Below are 20,285 nucleotides of genomic sequence, written 5' to 3' on the forward strand. Positions count from 1 at the left end.
AGAGAGAGAGAGAGAGAGAGAGAGAGAGAGAATTTTGAAAACAAAAATCTCCATCTGAGACACAAGTGAGACATTTTATGATGTTTTCTTCTCTCCAATGTGGTCCATCTGAAGCCACGGACAGAGAACTGCATCAACATCTCCTCCAAATGTTTGAAGAGGACGGCAATGAGGAGGATTTCCTTGGATTCCCTGCCTCGGGTATGGAAGAGTATTGTACTGTTCTTAGTGAAACTGACCTGAGTTAGCTTTGTAATTGTATTATATTGCATTTTGTAAAGATGATCTTCTACCTTCATTCTTGACAATATTGCAGTTTATTAAATTGAGATGTTTATAGTTTTCACTTCCTGTTAATTATGTTTTATTTTATTCTATAGATTTATGTTATTATTGTTATTACTTGGTTTATTGTAGGGAAATACTGTGATTTTAGCCTTGGTGCAAGCTAATGAGTAAAGTACGGTATAATGTTTTTTATTATGTATATTATATTATATATGTTTCTGTTACTCATTTCGCTAGTTTTTGTTCTTAAATATAATTGGTGTTAGTTATAATAAGGACATAACTGATCATTGTGTCTGTTGTTTGTGCTATTCAATGTGAAAATATCAGTGAAGGTACATATTTAGCCATTACATTTGGATATCAGCTGCATGAAAGAGTAGGATTATCTTGATCACATAAATGCCCCTTAGGTGTTTTACACTGCAGGTTAGCAGAAGCCTCTATCAACTTACCCCCCTCCCTGATATATTACCTAAATATAAGGCCTCCCTAACACAGTTCAAATAAGTGTTTTGTGGCTGCCTTATGCCTTACGTGAGGCATAAGGCCATTTCAATTCATTCCCTATGGAAGTCACATGGTTTGATAAAGCTGACTTGCTTCGCCGCTCTCTGGCTTTACCTCCCCTCCCCTAAGGCACCAGTTTTATCAAACCATGTGACTTCCATAGGGAATGAATTGAACCGGCCTTATGCCTCACGTAAGGCATAAGGCAGCGACAACACGCTTGTTTTAACTGTGTGAGCCGGGCCTGTGTCAGTCTTTACAAATACTGCAGTTATTGAAGAAGCTGCTACACTAGTTTCATGTGAAAGCAGTTTAATAATTCGTTTTTCAGCCGATGGTGGTTAATATCTGCGTACCACGCCGTTAACGGTGTAAACTATGTTAAACAATGTGTTTTTCATAACGACCCACAGATGAGCAAACGTCTGTACAGAAAGATGTAGAGGACAGCCAGCCGTCAGACAGAGGCACACCTGACAGCAACCTGAAGGCAACAACAATGGTCTCTGACATTCCAGAGACAACCGCCTCTCATGGCCGTAACTCAATAAGAACCTCGCAGCTGTCCTCTGCTCTCAGCATAGACTCCAGCATCGTGACTAAAGACTCTAATGCCGAGCCTGGCGGTAGCAAGGACTCCCAGTCCACCTCCTCTTCCACAAAGGGTGAACTCTACACAGGGCTGACAAGCGCCAAAAAGCAGCTTCCAGTGGAATCTCCCGCCAAATTGATGACCCCGCAGTTGTCCTCTGCTCTTAGTATGGATTCTAGCATCCTAGCTAAAGACTCTAATGTCGAGCCTGGAGGTACCAAGGACTCTCAGTCCTCTTCCACCCAGGGTGAAAAGTACTCAGAAGGCCTGACAAGTGCCAAGCAGCAGCTTCCAGAAGAATCTCCGGCTGAGGTGATGACTCCGCATCCGCCGCCTGCCCTCATCATAGACTTCAGCATCCTGGAAAAATACTCTAATGACGAGGCTGGAAGTAGCAAGGACACCCAGCCCTCTTCCACGCACGGTGAACTGACAAGTTTAGAGCAGAAGCTTCCAGCGGAATCTCCCGTGGACATCCCTTCTGCACCGTTCACCCGTAGGGCCTCCAACTGCAAGGAGTACCGTCGGCCCGGTCAGCCTGAGGTGAGGAACCAGCAGCCATCCTCTGTTCTTAGTATAGACTCCGGCATCCTCGGTAAAGACTCTATTGCCGACCCTGGAGGTAGCAAGGACTCCCAGTCCTCCTCACCCTCCACCCATGGTGAATTCTACTCAGAAAGGCTGAGAAGCTCAGAGCAGCAGCTTCCAGCGGAATCTCTCACCAAGCCTCCCGTGGACATCCCTTTTGCGGAGTTGACCCGCAGGGCCTCCAACTGCAAGGAGTACTGTCGGCCCTTTCCGCCCATGAAAGCCTCCTCATCCGACACAGCAGGTAGCAGCAGCCTGCCCGCTGACCCTGTCACAAAAAGGGCAAGGGGGAGGCCGAGGAAAACCCCAGCAGCTGCAGCACCCGTTGTCGAGACAAGGGAGAGCTTGCAGGACTGCACATTGCTGAAGCCATCCCTACTGTCCATCCCTACTGTCACCATCCCGGACTTCATGCAGCGCAGCATGGAAGACCTGGCCAGAGAGGCAGTCGAGAAGAAGAAGTTGGACGACCTGGCTAGACAGGCAAGCGAGAAGAAGTTGTACGCTCCACCAGTCAAACGCACCCGGTAAACAGCACACGGTCTCATTCTGATCTGTCATGTTATGTCAAGTTTTTTGTTGACCTCCTCTGTAATATTGTGGGTATATTCTTTAATATTCAAGATATATAGGTAATCTGAACTTGTCTTTTTTAATTTAAGACATGGTCCTAAGTAATTTCAAACTCTTATTTCTTTGAGTTACAGCTTGGCCATCGAGGACAAAGAGGGCTTGGAGGGCGGAGTGGCTTTCGATGGCAGCAGCAGCAAAATGGAATACTTTGGCTTTGACGACCTGGGCAAGAGTGACAGCGATGAGGAGAGAACCCAGGCTAAGGTGACAATGGAGGCAGCTGCGGTGCTTGCTTCTCTGAGCACCAGCATGGATGACTATCAGGGCAACCAGACCAGCAGCAGCAACACAGGTAGGCCTGAGACAGGATGGATATAAACTACGTAACATTTGTTGTAGAAACGTGCAGCTACCGTTAACTACGTTTATTACACGGCTTGGTTGAATGCTTGATTCTGATTCGTCAATCACTGAATTTAATGGTGTGTTATTTCTGAACAATGACCGATGAGCTCTATAACAGACTGCTGCCTAATCAAAGACTCAGAGCACCTACTGCGCTGCTTGATTTTATGCTGTATCCAACACGGCAGCCATGTAAACAAACGCACAGTGTCATTTACAACTAAACGTTGCTCTCAAGAATGTTTTTGTGTGTTGTGCTGGACGGACGGCCAGCACAACACTTCTGGAATACTTTCATTACCGTAAGCAAGGCAATACTCGGTTTTGTTGCTTTTGGATCAATTTATTAATTTATTTTGTAAGTAGCCGTTAGAGATGCACGGATCGCGGTTTTAGCCGCGGTTGCCGCAGTTAACCGCAGTTTGGGTAGATTTGGGTCAATCAAATATAATTATTAATTAATATTGGATAAACCGCGGGTGAAATAATGCGGGAATTAAATGAATGATATCAAACTATAGGCCTATTATAGCTTTTAAAAAACACGAAATCTCGCCGTGCATGCATTTGTAGTATTTTAATATTACGTCATTTTACATCAGGCACAAATTAGCCGCCTACTGCACGTTGCCAACAACAGTGTACAGCATGCAGCCGGTGTTGCCAGATCTTGCGAGAGAAATAAGCAACCAGGTCTATGAAAACAAGCCCAAAACAAGCGCCAAATTAGCCCAAAGGTCGCTTATAAAAAGCAGACATGGCAACAAAGTGAAAGCGAAAGTAAAGTGAATGAAGCTCCGTCTTGTTGTTACCATATGGATTGTATACAGTCACTACATCGCGGCAGACAGTGGTGAGTAACATTGTTTATAAGAAAACTAACATCAGGAATATAATAATAATTTGATGTGGTTGGTGCAGATCTAGAAATAGGATGGTATAATTAACGCGGTTGAATGGCGGGTGGATAATGAACATGTATACGCGGATTTGGGTGACGATAAACCCCATCCGCGCATCTCTAGTAGCCGTGTTATAAGCGGGATAATTGACGGCGCGCCGGTCGTTGTTGAGAAATAACCCCCTTCATGATCATCAATCAGCCTGTCGGGAGTTATTTCTCAACAATGACCGGCGCTCCGTCAATTATCCCTTGCATAGCCTATGGGAACCTGACCACATATACAAGTAGCATTTGTCATCTCTAAATAAAGAGAACATGAAAAAGATCACGGTATCTATACATAGCATAAGACCAGCAGATACAGTATGTACTGTACATGAGGTAAAGCATAAGTTGTGAAAGTGGTAACACGTTGGTAGGTCCACATGATTAGACATGGTGAGGTGGAAAAAACAACGCATAGGGCAGAAACTTTACTGGTAAAAATTAATAAATATTATCCCAATATATTCAGGGTGTCTGCGAGTCCTCAACACATTGCCTGCCCAGGACGCATACGATATATGGCAAACACAAGGCCCATTCAACTGGCCACAGCTGTGCAACGGATTACCGCGAGCGGATACAAAAATATTTCGGGACTCCCGAGATCCCCGTGCGTGTAATGAGGCGATGTCCATGAGGACGGCGGTCACGGATAATATCCCATGATTTTTCAAAGGTATAGTGAAATTGCTCTGGCCGCCGAACCCCATCTCCAAAGGTTTTGTTCCAGGGACTCCCAGAAGCAAAGATTTGAGTTCAAATTGTTCACTTTAAAATAATATGTATTCGAAGATTTGCAAACATTTTCACAATGAAAAAGAATTAGCAAATCTACAAGCTCGTAGCGCGGCACGTGACGTGCTATGAGCTTGTAGATCTGCTATTTCTGAATAGCCAAAGTATTAAAGGGACTACACCATGAATTTAAAAATCAAGAAAAGAAAATCAAGCCTCAGATATACTCATTCCAACTAACTTCTCTCTGGCTTATAAAGCACTTTCACCTGCAATACCACATTGTCCTGTTTGGCACGGGGCGCTATTGAGCCAGTTTGTATGCATGTTATCTCCTGGTTCTGTGTGGAAAAAGTAAAAAATAAATAAATAAGAAAAAAAAAAAGAAAAAAAGTTTTTTTTTTCTTTTGGTTGGAACTGAAAAACGGGAGGAATTGTTCCCTGACGTGACGTAGGCAGGTGGACCAAATCAGTTTGGCCTGTTTTTAGACCAGTTTACAGAAAACCCCAGATTTGCTGTGAAAGCCTGAGTGTTCAAACTGGGGTATTTTTGATGATAGAAGAGAGGTAGGGTAGACCAAAAACACACAAAAAAGAAGAAAAAGGTAAAATTCATGGTGTAGTCCCTTTAAATAATGTTTTTTTTAGCTCAAATCTAAAATGACACAGGTGCTTTCCTGGTTTTAATGGTCCGCATCAAACTAGGCACCAACAATAGTCAGGGGGCTGCCATCAGAATAGCCACACCAGGGACCACACTAGGGACCACGCCTGTGGCACCATTACTCCGCCCCCCTCTGTGTTCCTATTGGCTGGGGTTTAAACAGCCATAACACAAGTTCCCAGCATGCTAAAGGCCCCAAACTTAGTAGGTGCTCTTAGATGGCCAATTGGGACAGGCTGTAATTGCTTAAGCCCCGACGCCTCTAGGTTCCTATTGGTTGGGCTTTAAACAGCTATAACTCCAGTTCCCAGCATGCTAAACGCCCCACGCTTGGTAGGTGCCCTTAGATGGCCAATAGGGACAGACTGTAATGCTTAAGCCGTGCCCCTCTGTGTTCATATTGACTGGGGTTTAAACAGCCATAACTCTATGCTTCAAAATTGGTAGGTGGTTGCAGAAGCCCCACCCCCTCTGCTTTTTTGGGTTTAAACGGCCAAAACTCCAGTTCCCAGCATTTTACAGGCTCTAAACTTGGTGGGCGGTCTCTCAGACTTCCAATTTCATCAAAGATGTCCACTTCTGTTTTTTCCTTCCTACTTCCGGTTTGTCGGATTGCCTCGAAACTTCACCCACACGCTCTCTTAGGGGTGTGGAGTTCAATGGTGCAACCCGGAAGGGGATCTGTTCACTTTTGGTTTTACCAGGAAGTGGTCGTAGACCCCTACCTCCAGAACACAAGGTCACACAGGTATGAAAGTGGACCTGGGTGCTGTAAGTGCATCGCTGCTCGGCAGCAGTGTTATAGCAGTGTTTAACACTTCAAATGGCCATACTTCGGTGATCATTGCTCTTATCAGCGCAACATAGGACTAGGCCGCTTGGCGGCCTGAAAATCCAGTACATTTAAAAGGCTGTAAAAGGTGTTAAATTGCCTTAACTCATTGAGTTTCAGAATTAATGAATTAAGTCAGCCAGTGCCAGCGTTTGTGAACATTTTTACTAACCTTTCAAGAGCCACAGAATATTTACCTTCATATGATAGTTCCCCCGATCGATTTAAAAGATGTATCTGAGTCTTGTAGTATCGGGGGGGGGGGAAAGCAAGCCGCCGCATCCATTCCATAGTTGTGGCCAGTTGAATGTAGGCTGTAAGTGTTTCCCCAAAAAGTAACACAAACAGCGGAAAAGCCATTCTTCCAGATCGAATTACAAGGGAGAGAACGAGAATATGTGTTTTTTGCAATCACGTGACCCGCTGCTTCCCTCCTTCACAGAGAACCAAACAGTGATCCATAGGTGAGCGAACAGCGCCATCTAGTGGAAAACCACTGAAAACACAAAATCTCTTCATTCTCATCAACGGCGGTGTGGGCCATAGCAAAATATGACGAGAAATCTCGCCATTGGCAGCCAAAGAGTTAACTGTATACCAGTACCATTAATGCTAAATACATTCTTGACGATATCACACACTGTGAGACAGCTTTGGAACCCAGCCTATGTGGTAAAATGTGCATATAAGTTTAGCTGTAAAAAAAACTTGGAATTGGAAGAAAATCCGTCAAAAATAAGGTCTTTAAAATGTCCCTTTTATTTGTCAAGACAGTCAAAAGAATTACAAAATGACAAACTGTACATGGCCAAACGTGACGGATGCAAAAGACTTTTCATCATGCAATACATTTTATACACGCTACCAAGAAGGTGTCCCTCCTTAATCCAACCCCTTCCTCTTTGTTTTCGACCTATCACAATCCAGCCCGAACAGCTGTGAGAACCGGGACGGCCCCCGAACGGCTACTATGTTGAACATCTTGTCTTACCATAGTTTAATATAAATGAGTGGTTTTATTTAAGGCTAAACTAGTACTAACGGTTTTGTAGGTAATTCCGTATTTAATGTAGTCATACACTTTAGAATAAGTCTAAAAGTCATATGTATCCATGAATTAGATAAAAAGAGCTTTATGGAGACATGAACTATTCTTAACTCATTCGGTGACGTGTAACATGTCCATTTTTTCCTAAGCCCAGAGTGCCAAAGACGTGTAACGCGTCCAAACCGCGTTTTCAGTGTTTACCACTAGATGGCGCTGTTCTGCAACCTATCAGGCTCAGTCACAGAGAGATCTAGGAGATCACGTGGTCACAAGATCTACTGATCCATCCACTTCCTGGTTAGCGTGTTTGGGGAAATGGCTGTAACTTGACTTCCTTTTTTTTCCCTGCATTTTTGACGAGACATGCCATTTTCAACGGCATATAACAAGCAAACAAAGGTTCGCTATGATATATTTATTTATTTTTGTGAAAGCACAGTGAAAGCCTCCGTGTTCAGCAACTTTTGGGGGATCGATCATACTGGATATAAATATTCTGTAACTACATGGTAAGGTAAGAAAAATGAAAAATCACTGGCACTATTGGCAATTATTTGTTTAATTACTTGGAACTGACTGAGTTAAATGACTTGTGTCTTGCCCCTAAGGTAACACAAACTGTGTTTACAAATGTTAATGTCGATTATAGAATAACGTTTTACTAAGATTTGTGTATTTAAAAGTATCTGATCTTTAAATCAGAGATAATATATTTGAACATTACAGCTTAAATATTTACTTTGGCTATATTAAGACTTAGAACTTAAAAAATAGACTCCTGTGTATAGGTACAAAATATTTACGTTAACTCTTACTTCACTTGCTTCATTGCCAGACTTATTTCTGGCTGCGTTTGTCCACTGCCTGCAATTTTTGTTTTTTCAACTGGTCACAGAATATTTAAATCCAGTATGATCGATCCCACGACGGCTGCTAAGCATGGAGGGTTTCACTGTGCTGCTGCAATAGAAAAAAGGGAAGAGAAAAAACTCACCGCGACCCCCCCCCCCCCCTTCCCTTGTTACAGGCTGATGAATATAGCATGTGACAAAAATGCAGGGGAAAAAAAGAGAACTCAAGATACACAGCTGATTTCCCCAAAACACTAAACAGGAAGTGGATGGGGGGGGGGTCTTTCGATCAAGTGATCTCCTGGATCTGTTTGACTTGAGGGTGAAAATGGTCACTCAAGTGATAGAGAACAGCGCCATCTGGTGGAAAATCACTGAAAATGAAAAAGTCGTCAAAAATGTCCTGGGCAGTCTGAGCATTTGGAAAAAAAGACATCTAACACGTCCTTGGCAGTGAATGATTCAATATATCCATGTTTATATGAACCTAAGATTTGATCATAAGACAGAAATTAATTTATAATACACTCCTGATAATTCTAAGCCAGTCTTGTCGGCTTTCATCTAGAGTGAAAGAATGTTAATTAAGCTAACTTTGGAAAGACACTTTGACCCATTTCTTGTGTTAACTGTCAACACCTCAAAGCCTGGAGGGCTTCACCTTACACAAAGGGACAAAGACTTTAGGAGGGGCTATATCCTGTCTCAGCTTTCAGTTGACTTATTTTAGGGTGAGGTCAAGAAGATCAAAGGATGTGATCTGTGGCTTTATCTCCACTCTGCTTGATCAGCTAGAAATGAGTTAAATAAGTTATACTACGGTCAATAACCGATGATATGACACATAGTGGGGCGGCGTAGCACGACAATCGTTCCCTTTTGTGATTAAAGCGCCAAATTTGGTAGAGGTGTTCATTGATACATTGGGAACAAATCTGGGTATTGGGCCATCGCAAATTCTCACCCTGGTGGGCGTGGCAGCCATTTTTCAAAATGGCCACCAGCGGTTGATCAAATCTTCCTAATTTTTGTCCTACTAGGCCGAAATGTTGCTCAAGTATGTGAGTATGAAGACGTGGGTGTGTTCATGCTAATTGTCTAAAAGGGGGCATTGCAATGGGAGTGGCCTAGATAACAGCAATATTTTGGGAGAATTGTTCAAATGGTGATACAAGCGGGAAATTTGGTACAAATCATCTTTGGAGATCACGCTTCGATTTAGGAAACCAGGCCACTCTTAAATCAAAGATGGCAGCCTTTTTTCAAGATGGCCGCCAAAATTTGTTTTTGCATTTTTGCATATCTTTGCCTTTAATCATTTGAAGTCAATCACCAGATCACCAAATAGCACTCCCATAGTATGTTTTTGAACATTTTCAAACAGGAGTTACCATTTATTTGTAAGTCACTCCTAATGAGAATCGTAGCATCCTCAATTCTGCCACCTCCACCTCCTGTCTTTTCGTCAGTGCCACCGTTTCCAAGCCGTACAGCATCATGGCTGGTACCCCTCCCGTCTTATACATCTTCCCTCTCACTGGTATACTCCTGTTAAAATAAAACTCCTGACACTTTCCTCCATCTGTTTCCTCAAAGTGATCCTTCCGTCTTCTCAACACACTGTCTTTGGTTGCTAGAACATTTCCATCCCTCCTTTATCACCTTAACCTGTTGCTCATCCGACCCATCTCAGTGCCTCTGTCTAGCCAAAAATGTGCCGGTCCTCCCTCCTTGGTGTCCAACCTTTCATACAACTACTCATACTCTTTTCCTTAACCCTCACCACCTTTCTCTCTGCCTTACCCCTCATCTCTTTGTACTCCTCCCTACTTTCTCTCTGGCTGCCTTTCTTATCTCCTCCCTGAGCTCCACACAGCATTGTTCTTATTCTTCATCTTCACACCTAACACCAGCTCCTAGTACTCAAGCCATACTCAAGCCATGCTTGAGTACTGCAGGCTCCAAGGGCCCAGCTTCCTGCTTTGAAATAGAGTCTAAATAGGAAGTAAAAGTTCATATGAATGGCCAGTAGGTTCGCTGTTTTACCCCTGCTGATGTCAGAAAGATTTTTTCTCCATTCAAGTGGGTGGGTTTTTGTCGCTAGTTTCAAGTCTTCTTTCAATCACCATGATATGCGTTATAAAATCGGCTTCATTTACGGTCTGTAGAAACCAATGGCGTCACTTACATCCATACATTTTTACAGTCTATGTGCTACTCATATGCTGGCACCGTCACTGTAAATGGTAACTCCTGTCGTGCTAATAGGTGATTTGGTAATTGACCTCAAATAATAGGTAAAGATATGCAGAAATTAAAATACAGTCTTTTGGTGGCCATCTTGAAAAAAAATGGCTGCCATCTTTGATTTATGAGTGGCCTGGTTTCCTAAATCGAAGCGTGATCTCCAAAGATGATTTGTACCAAATGTCCCGCTTGTATCACCATTTGAACAATTCTCCCAAATGTTGCTGTTATCTAGGCCACTCCCATTGCAACGCCCCCTTTTAGGCAATTAACATGAACACACCCACACACCTTCATACTCACATACTTGAGCAACATTTCGGCCTAGTAGGACAAAAACTAGAAAGATTTGATCAACCACTGGTGGCCATTTTGAAAAAATGGCTGCCACACCCACCAGCGTGAGAATTCGTGATGGCCCAATATCCAGTTTTGTTCCCAATATATCAATCAACAATTCTGCCAAATTTGGCGCTTTAATCACAAAAGGGAACGATTAGGCTGATATATCGTGCCACGCCGCCCCACTAACATTAAAGGAAGACGAGGTAACTTTGAGTCTAAATTTATATACTTTAACTAACTTTAACTTTGAGCCTAAAAAAAATATATATATATATATATTTTCCAGCTATCAGCCACTATATAATTATGCTGCTGTGTTTTCCTGCAAAAAGACATCCCTCTGGCTGTATTTTGGTTTTGTTTTTTTTCTCCATTTTTTTAAATTATGAAGCACAGGATAAAAATATACATTTCCGTTCAAGTATATGGGTTGCTTCCTTTTTTTTCAAAAACAGACAGTGAAAAGAATATGATGTCAAAATGTACATTTTCTTATAACAATAACAATGTGTAGTGTGTTACAAAATCGAAAAATCCAAAATAGGACCGACATTTTTAGCTTGTGGCCCTTGGACTTTTGGTATTTTGCTGAGTGGCCCTGCTTTAAGGAGACATGGTCTGTCTAAAATATACCACACCTACAAGCTAACTTCTATGGCACAGCTGGTCTCATTGAAGACCGTTCCCTTCCATGGTCAAAGAATGGTATGCCCTGAGGCCGCAGTGGCCTTGATGCTCCCCCACGCGGCCCCAGCTGATAGTAGCGTTTTCTCCTCTGCCTCTTTCCTTTAACCCATTAACTCATTGACGAGTATATTCGTCATTTCAATCCAAGGCGCAGACCGCCAATGATGTCACTCGTCATTTGGCATTTTCAGTCGTTTACGATAGAGGGCGCTCTTCCGCAACCTGTGAGTTAATCTAGGGCTTCCAGATCAGAGGACAACCGGAAGAATCGTCGCGATCAAAACAAAACCAACCATTTTATTGTGTTTTTTATTTTGTTACCGGGGGCACCAAGTGCCCTTTGATATTCAATGGAGAGAACCAGGGAGGGCCATACTGTACACATTTGCCCTGCACACCAGAAACTCAATCGGTTCTCTGCCGTCTGTAGTGATGGGATGTTCATGACGGGTTCGTTCTAAAATGCTTCGGTCTTTGGTGCGCACGTTAACAAACCCGCTCACTTCCTGAAACTGTTAGGTGCAGGCTTTCGTTCATGCTCCCCCCACTTTTTTGTGTTAAAGACTCCCAAATTGATATGTATTTGGCCGCAGACCCCCATCTGAAAATGTTTTGTCCCAGGGAAGCCCCAGAAGATAAGACTTTTGTCAAAATGTGTCAAAACTATTCAACAGTTTCCATATGTCTGTCTGTCTGTCTCTCTGTCATGTGAATGGATGAAAATGAAGTTTTCACAAAAATGCATTTTTCTCTACTTTCCGTGTTTTTGGTGAAAACAAGCTATATTCAACTGTCAATAACTAAAGAACGGAACATGCTAGAAACATTTATTTCCTGATGAAAGTAGAGACTCCTTTCTTTTGAGATATTTGGTGTTTACGTTGTCATAGCACAACATATTCTGGGGTCTTGAAAGATTAGTAAAAATGCTCAAAAATGCTGGCAGTGGCCACAGACTTTTCGAAAGACAGCGAACTCCACTTGCGACCGCGACGGCTCGCTTCGACGGGTGCCTGCTCGCTTCGACGGGTGCCTGTTTTTGCCGACGTTTCACCCGTGCGCCATGACGCACGGTATGGCTCCGCGGAGAACGGGCGCTCGTTGAGACTCGTCGCGTTTATTGCACGTCGGGACATTTGATCTCGTCGTGCCTTTTTAAAGTTCTCGTCGGGGCTATAGCTAAGTGCGACCGCGACGTAAGGCACGACGGCATCGTCGCCGAAATATTACTCCGTCGCGCCGAAATAATCCCAGGATGGGCGAACTCTACTTACTTGCGACCGCGACGGCTCGCTTCGACGGGTGCCTGTTTTTGTCGGCGTTTCACCTGTGCGTCGGAGAACGGGCGCTCGTCGAGACTCGTCGCGTTTACCGCGACGTAAGGCACTACAGAAAGAAACCATCGTCGCCGAAATATTACTCTGCAGTAGTATTCTCTTAAAAAATCTTCTTTTTGTAATCACGAGAGAGAGAGAGAGAGAGAGAGAGAGAGAGAGAGAGAGAGAGAGAGAGAGAGAGAGAGAGAGAGAGAGAGAGAGAGAGAGAGAGAGAGAGAGAGAGAGAGAGAGAGAGAGAGAGAGAGAGAGAGAGAGAGAGAGAGAGAGAGAGAGAGAGAGAGAGAGAGAGAGAGAGAGAGAGAGAGAGAGAGAGAGAGAGAGAGAGAGAGAGAGAGAGAGAGAGAGGCGACCCCCCAACGCAATAGATAACACAGAAATCACACTATACAATGCATTTACATTCAGCCGATCTACTAGCTCATATCTGCTGCTTTGCGAAAGCCGCGCATTGCGACGTATTCTGTCTGCAAATTATAGTGAGACTTTTTTACTTATATAACAGCCTGGCTTTCTAATTTTTATTGACTAACATTGACTTACTGTGTTTTTTATTTCTCCCTACAGACTGTTTTCATCTGTTATTCTAATTAATGTTTAAGTTTTCCATTGAACTCTTCAGCACCAAAATAAATTACTCATCCATTCATTAATGCATTCATTCATTCGTTCTTTCATTCAATTTACTGCTTTAAGGAAATGATGTCCTTTATATCGAAGCAGCTGTAATACAATACATTTTTTGTCCTCAAAGTTTTTTTGTTATTTCATACCTAATGGGGATTTTATCAAGGCAGTAAGATATTTGAAAACAAAGACATTCGAAGCGAGCAGGCACCCGTCGAAGCGAGCCGTCGCGGTCACAAGTAGAGTTCGCCCTCCTGGGATTATTTCGGCGCGACGGAGTAATATTTCGGCGACGATGGCTTCTTTCCGTCGTGCCTTACGTTGCGGTCGCACTTAGCTATAGCCCCGACGAGAACTTCAAAAGGCACGACGAGATCATATGTCCCGACGTGTCGCAATAAACGCGAAGAGTCTCGACGAGCGCCCGTTCTCCGCGGAGCCATACTGTGCGTCATGGCGCACGGGTGAAACGTCGCCAAAAACAGGCACCCGTCGAAGCGAGCCGTCGCGGTCGCAAGTGGAGTTCGCCCCTCCTGGACTTTTCTGAAAAACTCTGGTAGTGAATGAGTTAAGACCTGAGGCCGAGTCTAAACTGTTTTCTGAAACACTTGTGTTGCTATAGCAGTGGTGCTCAGACTTTTTCATGTCAAGGATCGCCAAAATTATATGTATTTGGCGGCGGACCCCATCTCAAAGATTTGATTTTAAATGTTCCCTTTAAAAAATATATATATATTATATTCAAAGATTTGCACAAATTCAGCGGCCCACAGGGAATTTGCGGCCCGCGAGGGGCAACTGTCCGGCCCGAACCAACCCCTGTCCAATGTCCCAATGTTTTTATTTTGGCTAGTGAAAGTTACAGGTATGGTGTGTGTGATATGAAATGTGGGCTTACCACAATCACAGTCATATTTGATCATATTCCATCAAATTCAAGGGCTTTTGGAGATAAATGAGACAGACTCCAGTCACTTTTACTTTTTGCACTGCAGAGGGCAGGTGTGTGTGTCCAGCTGATGCTTGTTGACGCTTGTTAATGCATCAAGGGAGGTAGAGATGCACCGGTTGAAAAATCCTTGGCCGATACCGATTACCAGTTTTTTTAAAGTCTGACCTGCCGATACCGGTTTTACCGATTTTCTATCTAAGAACTAGACAACTAACTAGAATTTATTCAGGCTGAGTATAAGTACTTAATTTTGTGTATTTGCCAATACAGAGTACCAATAAGACGATATCCAGTCTAATATCATGATATGGCTATAATATTGATGCCCTAGCTATACAACGAAAAGTGGTTACAAAAAGAAGATTTTTTAAGAGAATACTACTGTGGTCTATATAATTTTTTAATTACTGTTATAGATAGAGCTGCATGATTATGGCAAATTATGGGTCCATATTGAGATCAATTATTGAAATTTTTATTTTTCAAAATGGTAATCTTTTTTAACAAACAACATCTTATCTTAATGCAAAATAATTTTCTTATTTTGACTAAAAGCAAAAATACATAAATAAGGTTTTCCCATTCAGACACATAGCAGGTCATGTATGTCTGCATTTAATTGTTTTCAAGGTGAGCAATGTACCTTATGTCACTAGTCATGGGGTCTTCAACAGGGGGTCCGGGACATATTCGCAACATGTTTTCAATCATTGGCTGTCCTGGCTGTCCTTCACTCCTTTAAGCCAATGGGGACACTTCCCTGTTTTGCCTGTCCTTTAAGCCAATGGGGAGACGGCCCGTCCTCCGTAGTACCCCCCCTCCCCTTCCCTCCCGGAGGAAATCAATGCTCCTTTCTTCAACACTGCAACTTAGACTCAGGTTACAGAGTTAGCCTAAATGCTAGCGTGCTTCCTCAGAGCTAGTTTGGCTATTAAGTTATTATTTGGACATGTTCACCCTGACTTTAATCTTCGCTATTGTTGGGAAGACCCGTGTGGTGTCTAAAAATATTGCCACAACTTATATAAAAAACATTATTCGCATTTAGCGTTGCACATTCAATGTTCAATTCAAACAAACACACACACACACACACACACACACACACACACACACACTCACACTCACACTCACACACGCTTACAGCACCTGGTATAATATGACTTGTCATTTATTTATTATTTTTCTCTGTGTTCTGAAGCCTTTTCGGCTGCAATGAAAAGAGAACCTATTTGCCTGCGGTTGTCGCTGTTGAGGGATTTTGCCGGTCAATCATCGCCTCTGCTCCGCTCCTCCCCTCTCCGAGAAGGAGAGGGGGAGGGGCAGAGAGGAGAGGGAGCGGTATTAATGTACTTTGACATCAAAGTCCACGGGCCAATTACAGTACTTTTCTGAGCCTAATTATTCCGAAAACCTCAGAAAATCCACTGAATGTTCAAAGTTCAGGTTTGAGAGAGAGAGAGAGAGAGAGAGAGAGAGAGAGAGAGAGAGAGAGAGAGAGAGAGAGAGAGAGAGAGAGAGAGAGAGAGAGAGAGAGAGAGAGAGAGAGAGAGAGAGAGAGAGAGAGAGAGAGAGAGAGAGAGAGAGAGAGAGAGAGAGAGAGAGAGAGAGAGAGAGAGAGAGAGAGAGAGAGAGAGAGAGAGAGGGAGAGAGGTACTTGAGTAAATGTACATAGTTACTTTTCAGCACCATTGAGGAGCCAATCATTGACAGGCTAGGTATCACCAGGTGCACTGATTGCTAGAGTGCAGAGGGGCATGGGTTGATATTAATGGTCTTAACTCAAAATGTATATATCACACAGCTTAGATTTTTTGATTCAATAGGAGTGTGATGTAAAAACAAATCTGTAGTGTAAAAGTTGCAAGTTCATCAAATGTCAATGTATATTGTTTCTTATTTCCTATGAATTCACAGGCTGCCTCTCTTCTCATTGAGCTAGAGATATGGCCTCCCTGATGGTGTCTGTTTATCTATAGGGTTTTCCGTCCGTTATGAACCAAGCCTCTGTTTCACTATATACTCTAGATCACTTGTTCACAAAACATTTACCAATAAAGATTTTTTTTTGTCTCCTCGGAATGGAATCTAGTGAAAATAGTTGATCTACAAGCTCACAACACGTTGCTATCTGAAAAGTTGTGAGATTGTAGATCGGCTATTTTCACAAGAAAGTATGTCATACATGAAAAACAACTACTCTCAAAAATGCATTTCATGTTATTGTTTTTAAATTGCACATGTCTGAATTAACAGGGTCATGTTTTTACAATGCAATTTGAATGTAAACTGTAATGAGTGGGGTTTGAACCGGGGCCTTCGGAACAAGAGGCTAACACTTTACTGATTGAGCTATTCAATCCACAGCCTTAGTCAGTGAAAAAGGAGAATCCAACAAAACAAAACAAAAGGGGAATGAAGTACGTCATACATTGAAAATAACTACTCTCAAATAAGCATTTCATGTTACATTTAACAATTGCACATTGATACAGTCATGTTGTGTGCAATGCAATTGAGATGAAGTCCACATGAGGTGAGACTCAAACCGGCGACCCTGTGGTTGCAAGGCATATGGTTTACCAATCAGCCATTGGACCAACAGACCTGAACTGGTGAAAAAGGAGTTCACACAGATGACAGTTTCACGCAAATTGCTCAGAAATCCTGGGTTTAAATGTTTTTCAAACTGCTCAATATGGCGGAAAATCTAAGGGCGGAGCTTACTGGTCAAAGTGATAGATGTGTTCCTCATGAGTCAAGGCACATGTGTAAGCAAGTTTCACGGCTGTCGGCCAAACGAGGCATGACTTTTGCCTGTTTAAAGGTTGCATTTTCAAAAAATTGCTATAGCGCCCCCCTTTGACCAATTGGAGTAAGATTGGTTTCAGTGATACTTGGAATGACCCTCTACATTACTGCAAAGTTTCAAACAAATGTTAGTCTGCATGTATGTGTTATGGGCAAACGAATAATTTTCATAAAACGGCAATATTCATTGGCTCTTAAAAGCTTCACTTATGGAAAATCTGCTTCCCCAGTTTGTCGGCATAGGTCCAAAGCTCATGTGTAAAATGTTTCTTGCAGATTGCTCAAAGATCCCAGGAGGAGATAGATCTTTACTGTTTTTCATATAATTCAAAATGGTGGGAGATCTAAAGGTCAGAGGTCAAAAGTCAGAGTGTGAAAGTTGTTAGGCATGAGGAGACGCATGTGTGTATCGAAGTTTCATGGCTGTAGGTCAAACAGGGTATGAGCTATAGCACACAATTGAAAATGCCAACTTTGAACAGGTACAAACCTGTTCAAAGTTGGCATTTTCAATTGAGTGCTATAGCGCCACCCTTTGGCCAATGGTCGTGAGTTTCGGGCCTTGGCCGTTTGGCATAGCCCTCTACCATATTGCCGAGTTTCGTAAAAAGCGTATGCACGGTTAGGCCAGAACTGCAAAAACAGCGGAAGAACAAGAAAGCCAAGGAATGCAATAAGGCTTCGAGCCTGATAGGCCTCTAACTCTTAACACATCGGGTGCCAGCATTTTTTCATAACAACTTACCGTGGGTGCCAGCATTCTCCCCATTGACTGTGCTTTGCTGTTTAAAGTTTCCGCGTGCGTTACAAGCAAATCCACGTAAAAAAAAGCATCGATTCATGTTCTGCCATGAGCCTGGCTACAGGCTGGAACCATAACATTCCCCTCGCGGGTTACAACGGGGGGGGGGGGGATCGCGCATCGCGCATGACCGTTTTTCCCCACAGGAAACAGATTCGGAGATATAGGCGTTTCAAAGTAGGAAATAGACAGGAAGCGGATGGGGGGGAAAAAGGTGTTTCCGGTGAGCGATCTGGCACTTCCTTCGCAGGATTACAATGGGTGCTCCCAGAGCTGCTCTAGCCCCGCCCGCGCGGAGAAAAGAGTGAATAAAAAAAACAGACTGAAATCACGGTTCAGACCGTGTTCGGCACCGAAGCTTCGGAACCGCCACTATGTAAACACACGGTTCAGACCGTGTTTGGCACCCGATGTGTTAATAATGGTGGTAAGAGCAGCAACAACACTAGTATCTGCACTGTCACTGGAGTAGCGGGAACGCCGCCCCCCAAGCTCCAATCTGTTTGCAGGTTGTGTGCCCCTCAGCTTGGTACCCTAGACATACTTTGGCCCTTGGGGAAACTAATTGTGGAACCTGTGCAATATGAAACGGATTATTTGCTCCACAAATAAATTATGAAAAAAATAGTTTCCCATATCTTTGCTTAGATTTGCTTAGAATTATTAGCAGGTTTTTCACCAATTCTGATACATCTGTTGAAGCCAGAAATCTGCCAATGTCATCAGTCAAACGATACACAGTATCTGTCTGTCCTGATCTCTCACTATAATCAAAACTTTGACCGAAAAAACAAAGATGTTCCCTTCAACTACCACAACTACAAAACAGGGAAACAAAAAAAGGTGGATAAAGTTCAAACATTCACTCTCATTTCTTTCTTTTTTTTCCTAGACTTCCTGCACCTCCCTGTCTTTAAAGAGGTGGTTTCCACTGAACGGCAGGAGAGAAGCCCCATTCGGGTCCAGGAGGCACCAGAGCCTCTTCCACAGAGTAAAGAGCAGCAGGAGGAGCTAGCCAAAAGGCCAGAGGAGGCATTACCGACGTTACCAGCATCGAAGAGTGAAGATTACAATGAAAACAGTTGGACAGAGCCTCTATCCAGCACCTCTAGTGAACACATGGAAACAAGAGACGGTGGAGCATTACAACCAGCAAGAGAGGGACAGTCCCTCCGTTTACACTGTTCTGAATCTGACTCTGACAACAGCGAGGAGTGGGAGGAGACCAGAGGCAGGACCTCAACCGGACGCGTGAAAACACAAGCGGAAGTAGAGGACTGTGGAGAAACGTCACACACTTCCGAATCTGACACTGAAGACAGTGGCAGTGAGTGGGATGAGACTATGGAAGCACAGCCAGCTTCAAAATCGCTGAGATCACGCAGGAGCAACAATGGGTCCCAGGACAGGAAAGCATCCAAGAGGAGGATTAGAGCAGATACAAGCTGTACGGTTTGTGGTAAACAATTTCGTTACAATATTAATCTGCTCAGACACAAGAGGATTCACACAGGTGAAAAACCCTTTACTTGTACAATTTGTAGCACAAGCTTTAATCAACAGGAACATCTTCTTAAACACATGATCTCGATTCACTCAGGCAACAAACCCCTTATGTGTACAGTTTGCGGCGAAAGCTTTACTGTAGATGCACATCTGGAAAAACATATGCTCAGTCACACAGCCTTTGGTTGTACAGTTTGTGATAAAGTCTTTGGTCAAAAGAATGCTCTGAACACACATATGAGGAGGACTCATACAGCGACAGCTAAGAAACCCTTTAGTTGTACAGTTTGTAACAAAAGTTTTGGCCGCAATTTTGCTCTGGCCGGACATATGACCAGTCATACAAAAGGAAAAAATAGGAAAAAATAATAGAAAAAATAGTTATAGTTATACAGTTTGGATAGGGGCTTCGGTCAGAAGGTTGATCCGGAGAGACGGAGACGTATTCCTACAGGGGGAGGGGGGGGGGGGAACCTATATGTGGCAATGGTTTTGGTCAACAGGGATAGGAGAGAAACCTAATTAGTAACAAATGCCTTTATTAAAGACGCTACCTGGATTGACACCTGGTACTGTAGCTTATACAGAACAAATATGATAATTCTTAACTGATTACCTGCCAAAGACGTATATATACGTCTTTTAATAATCAGCTGTTGTCCGCCAAAGACGTATATATACGTCTTTGAAAAAAAGACGTATTTTATAATTTCAACCCTTGTCGAATTACGAACAGATTAGGAGCTAAAAATGTTCGAAGATTTGCTGCTCCATTCACTTCAATGTTAAAATTCAAACGGACAAACAATTCACTTTGTTTTTTGGTTTAAAACTACTGGTTTTGAGCTATATTGAAACATCAAACAACACATGTCAACGAGGTCAAAATGACCTTGTTGACATTTGTGAAACCACACCTGAATCTCATCTGTGATTAGA

The 20,285-nt window shown here is 43.0% G+C and overlaps 1 protein-coding gene across 1 annotated transcript in view; it reads left to right on the top strand.

Annotated features, from left to right (window-relative positions):
• The window catches only part of LOC311063519 (uncharacterized protein), a 38,642-nt gene extending 18,925 nt beyond the window's left edge, over nucleotides 1–19,717 (top strand). Inside the window, exons 6-9 of the mRNA XM_084082998.1 lie at nucleotides 115–201; nucleotides 1,212–2,505; nucleotides 2,686–2,903; nucleotides 18,733–19,717. Of these exons, the coding sequence (XP_083939124.1) occupies nucleotides 115–201; nucleotides 1,212–2,505; nucleotides 2,686–2,903; nucleotides 18,733–19,715 (2,582 nt within the window). The 3' untranslated portion in view covers nucleotides 19,716–19,717. The remainder of the gene's footprint in view (nucleotides 1–114; nucleotides 202–1,211; nucleotides 2,506–2,685; nucleotides 2,904–18,732) is intronic.
• Nucleotides 19,718–20,285: the final 568 nt, after the last annotated feature.

This window comes from Gymnoscopelus microlampas, assembly GCF_963454915.1.
Source record: "Gymnoscopelus microlampas genome assembly, chromosome: 16".
NCBI lineage: Eukaryota > Metazoa > Chordata > Actinopteri > Myctophiformes > Myctophidae > Gymnoscopelus > Gymnoscopelus microlampas.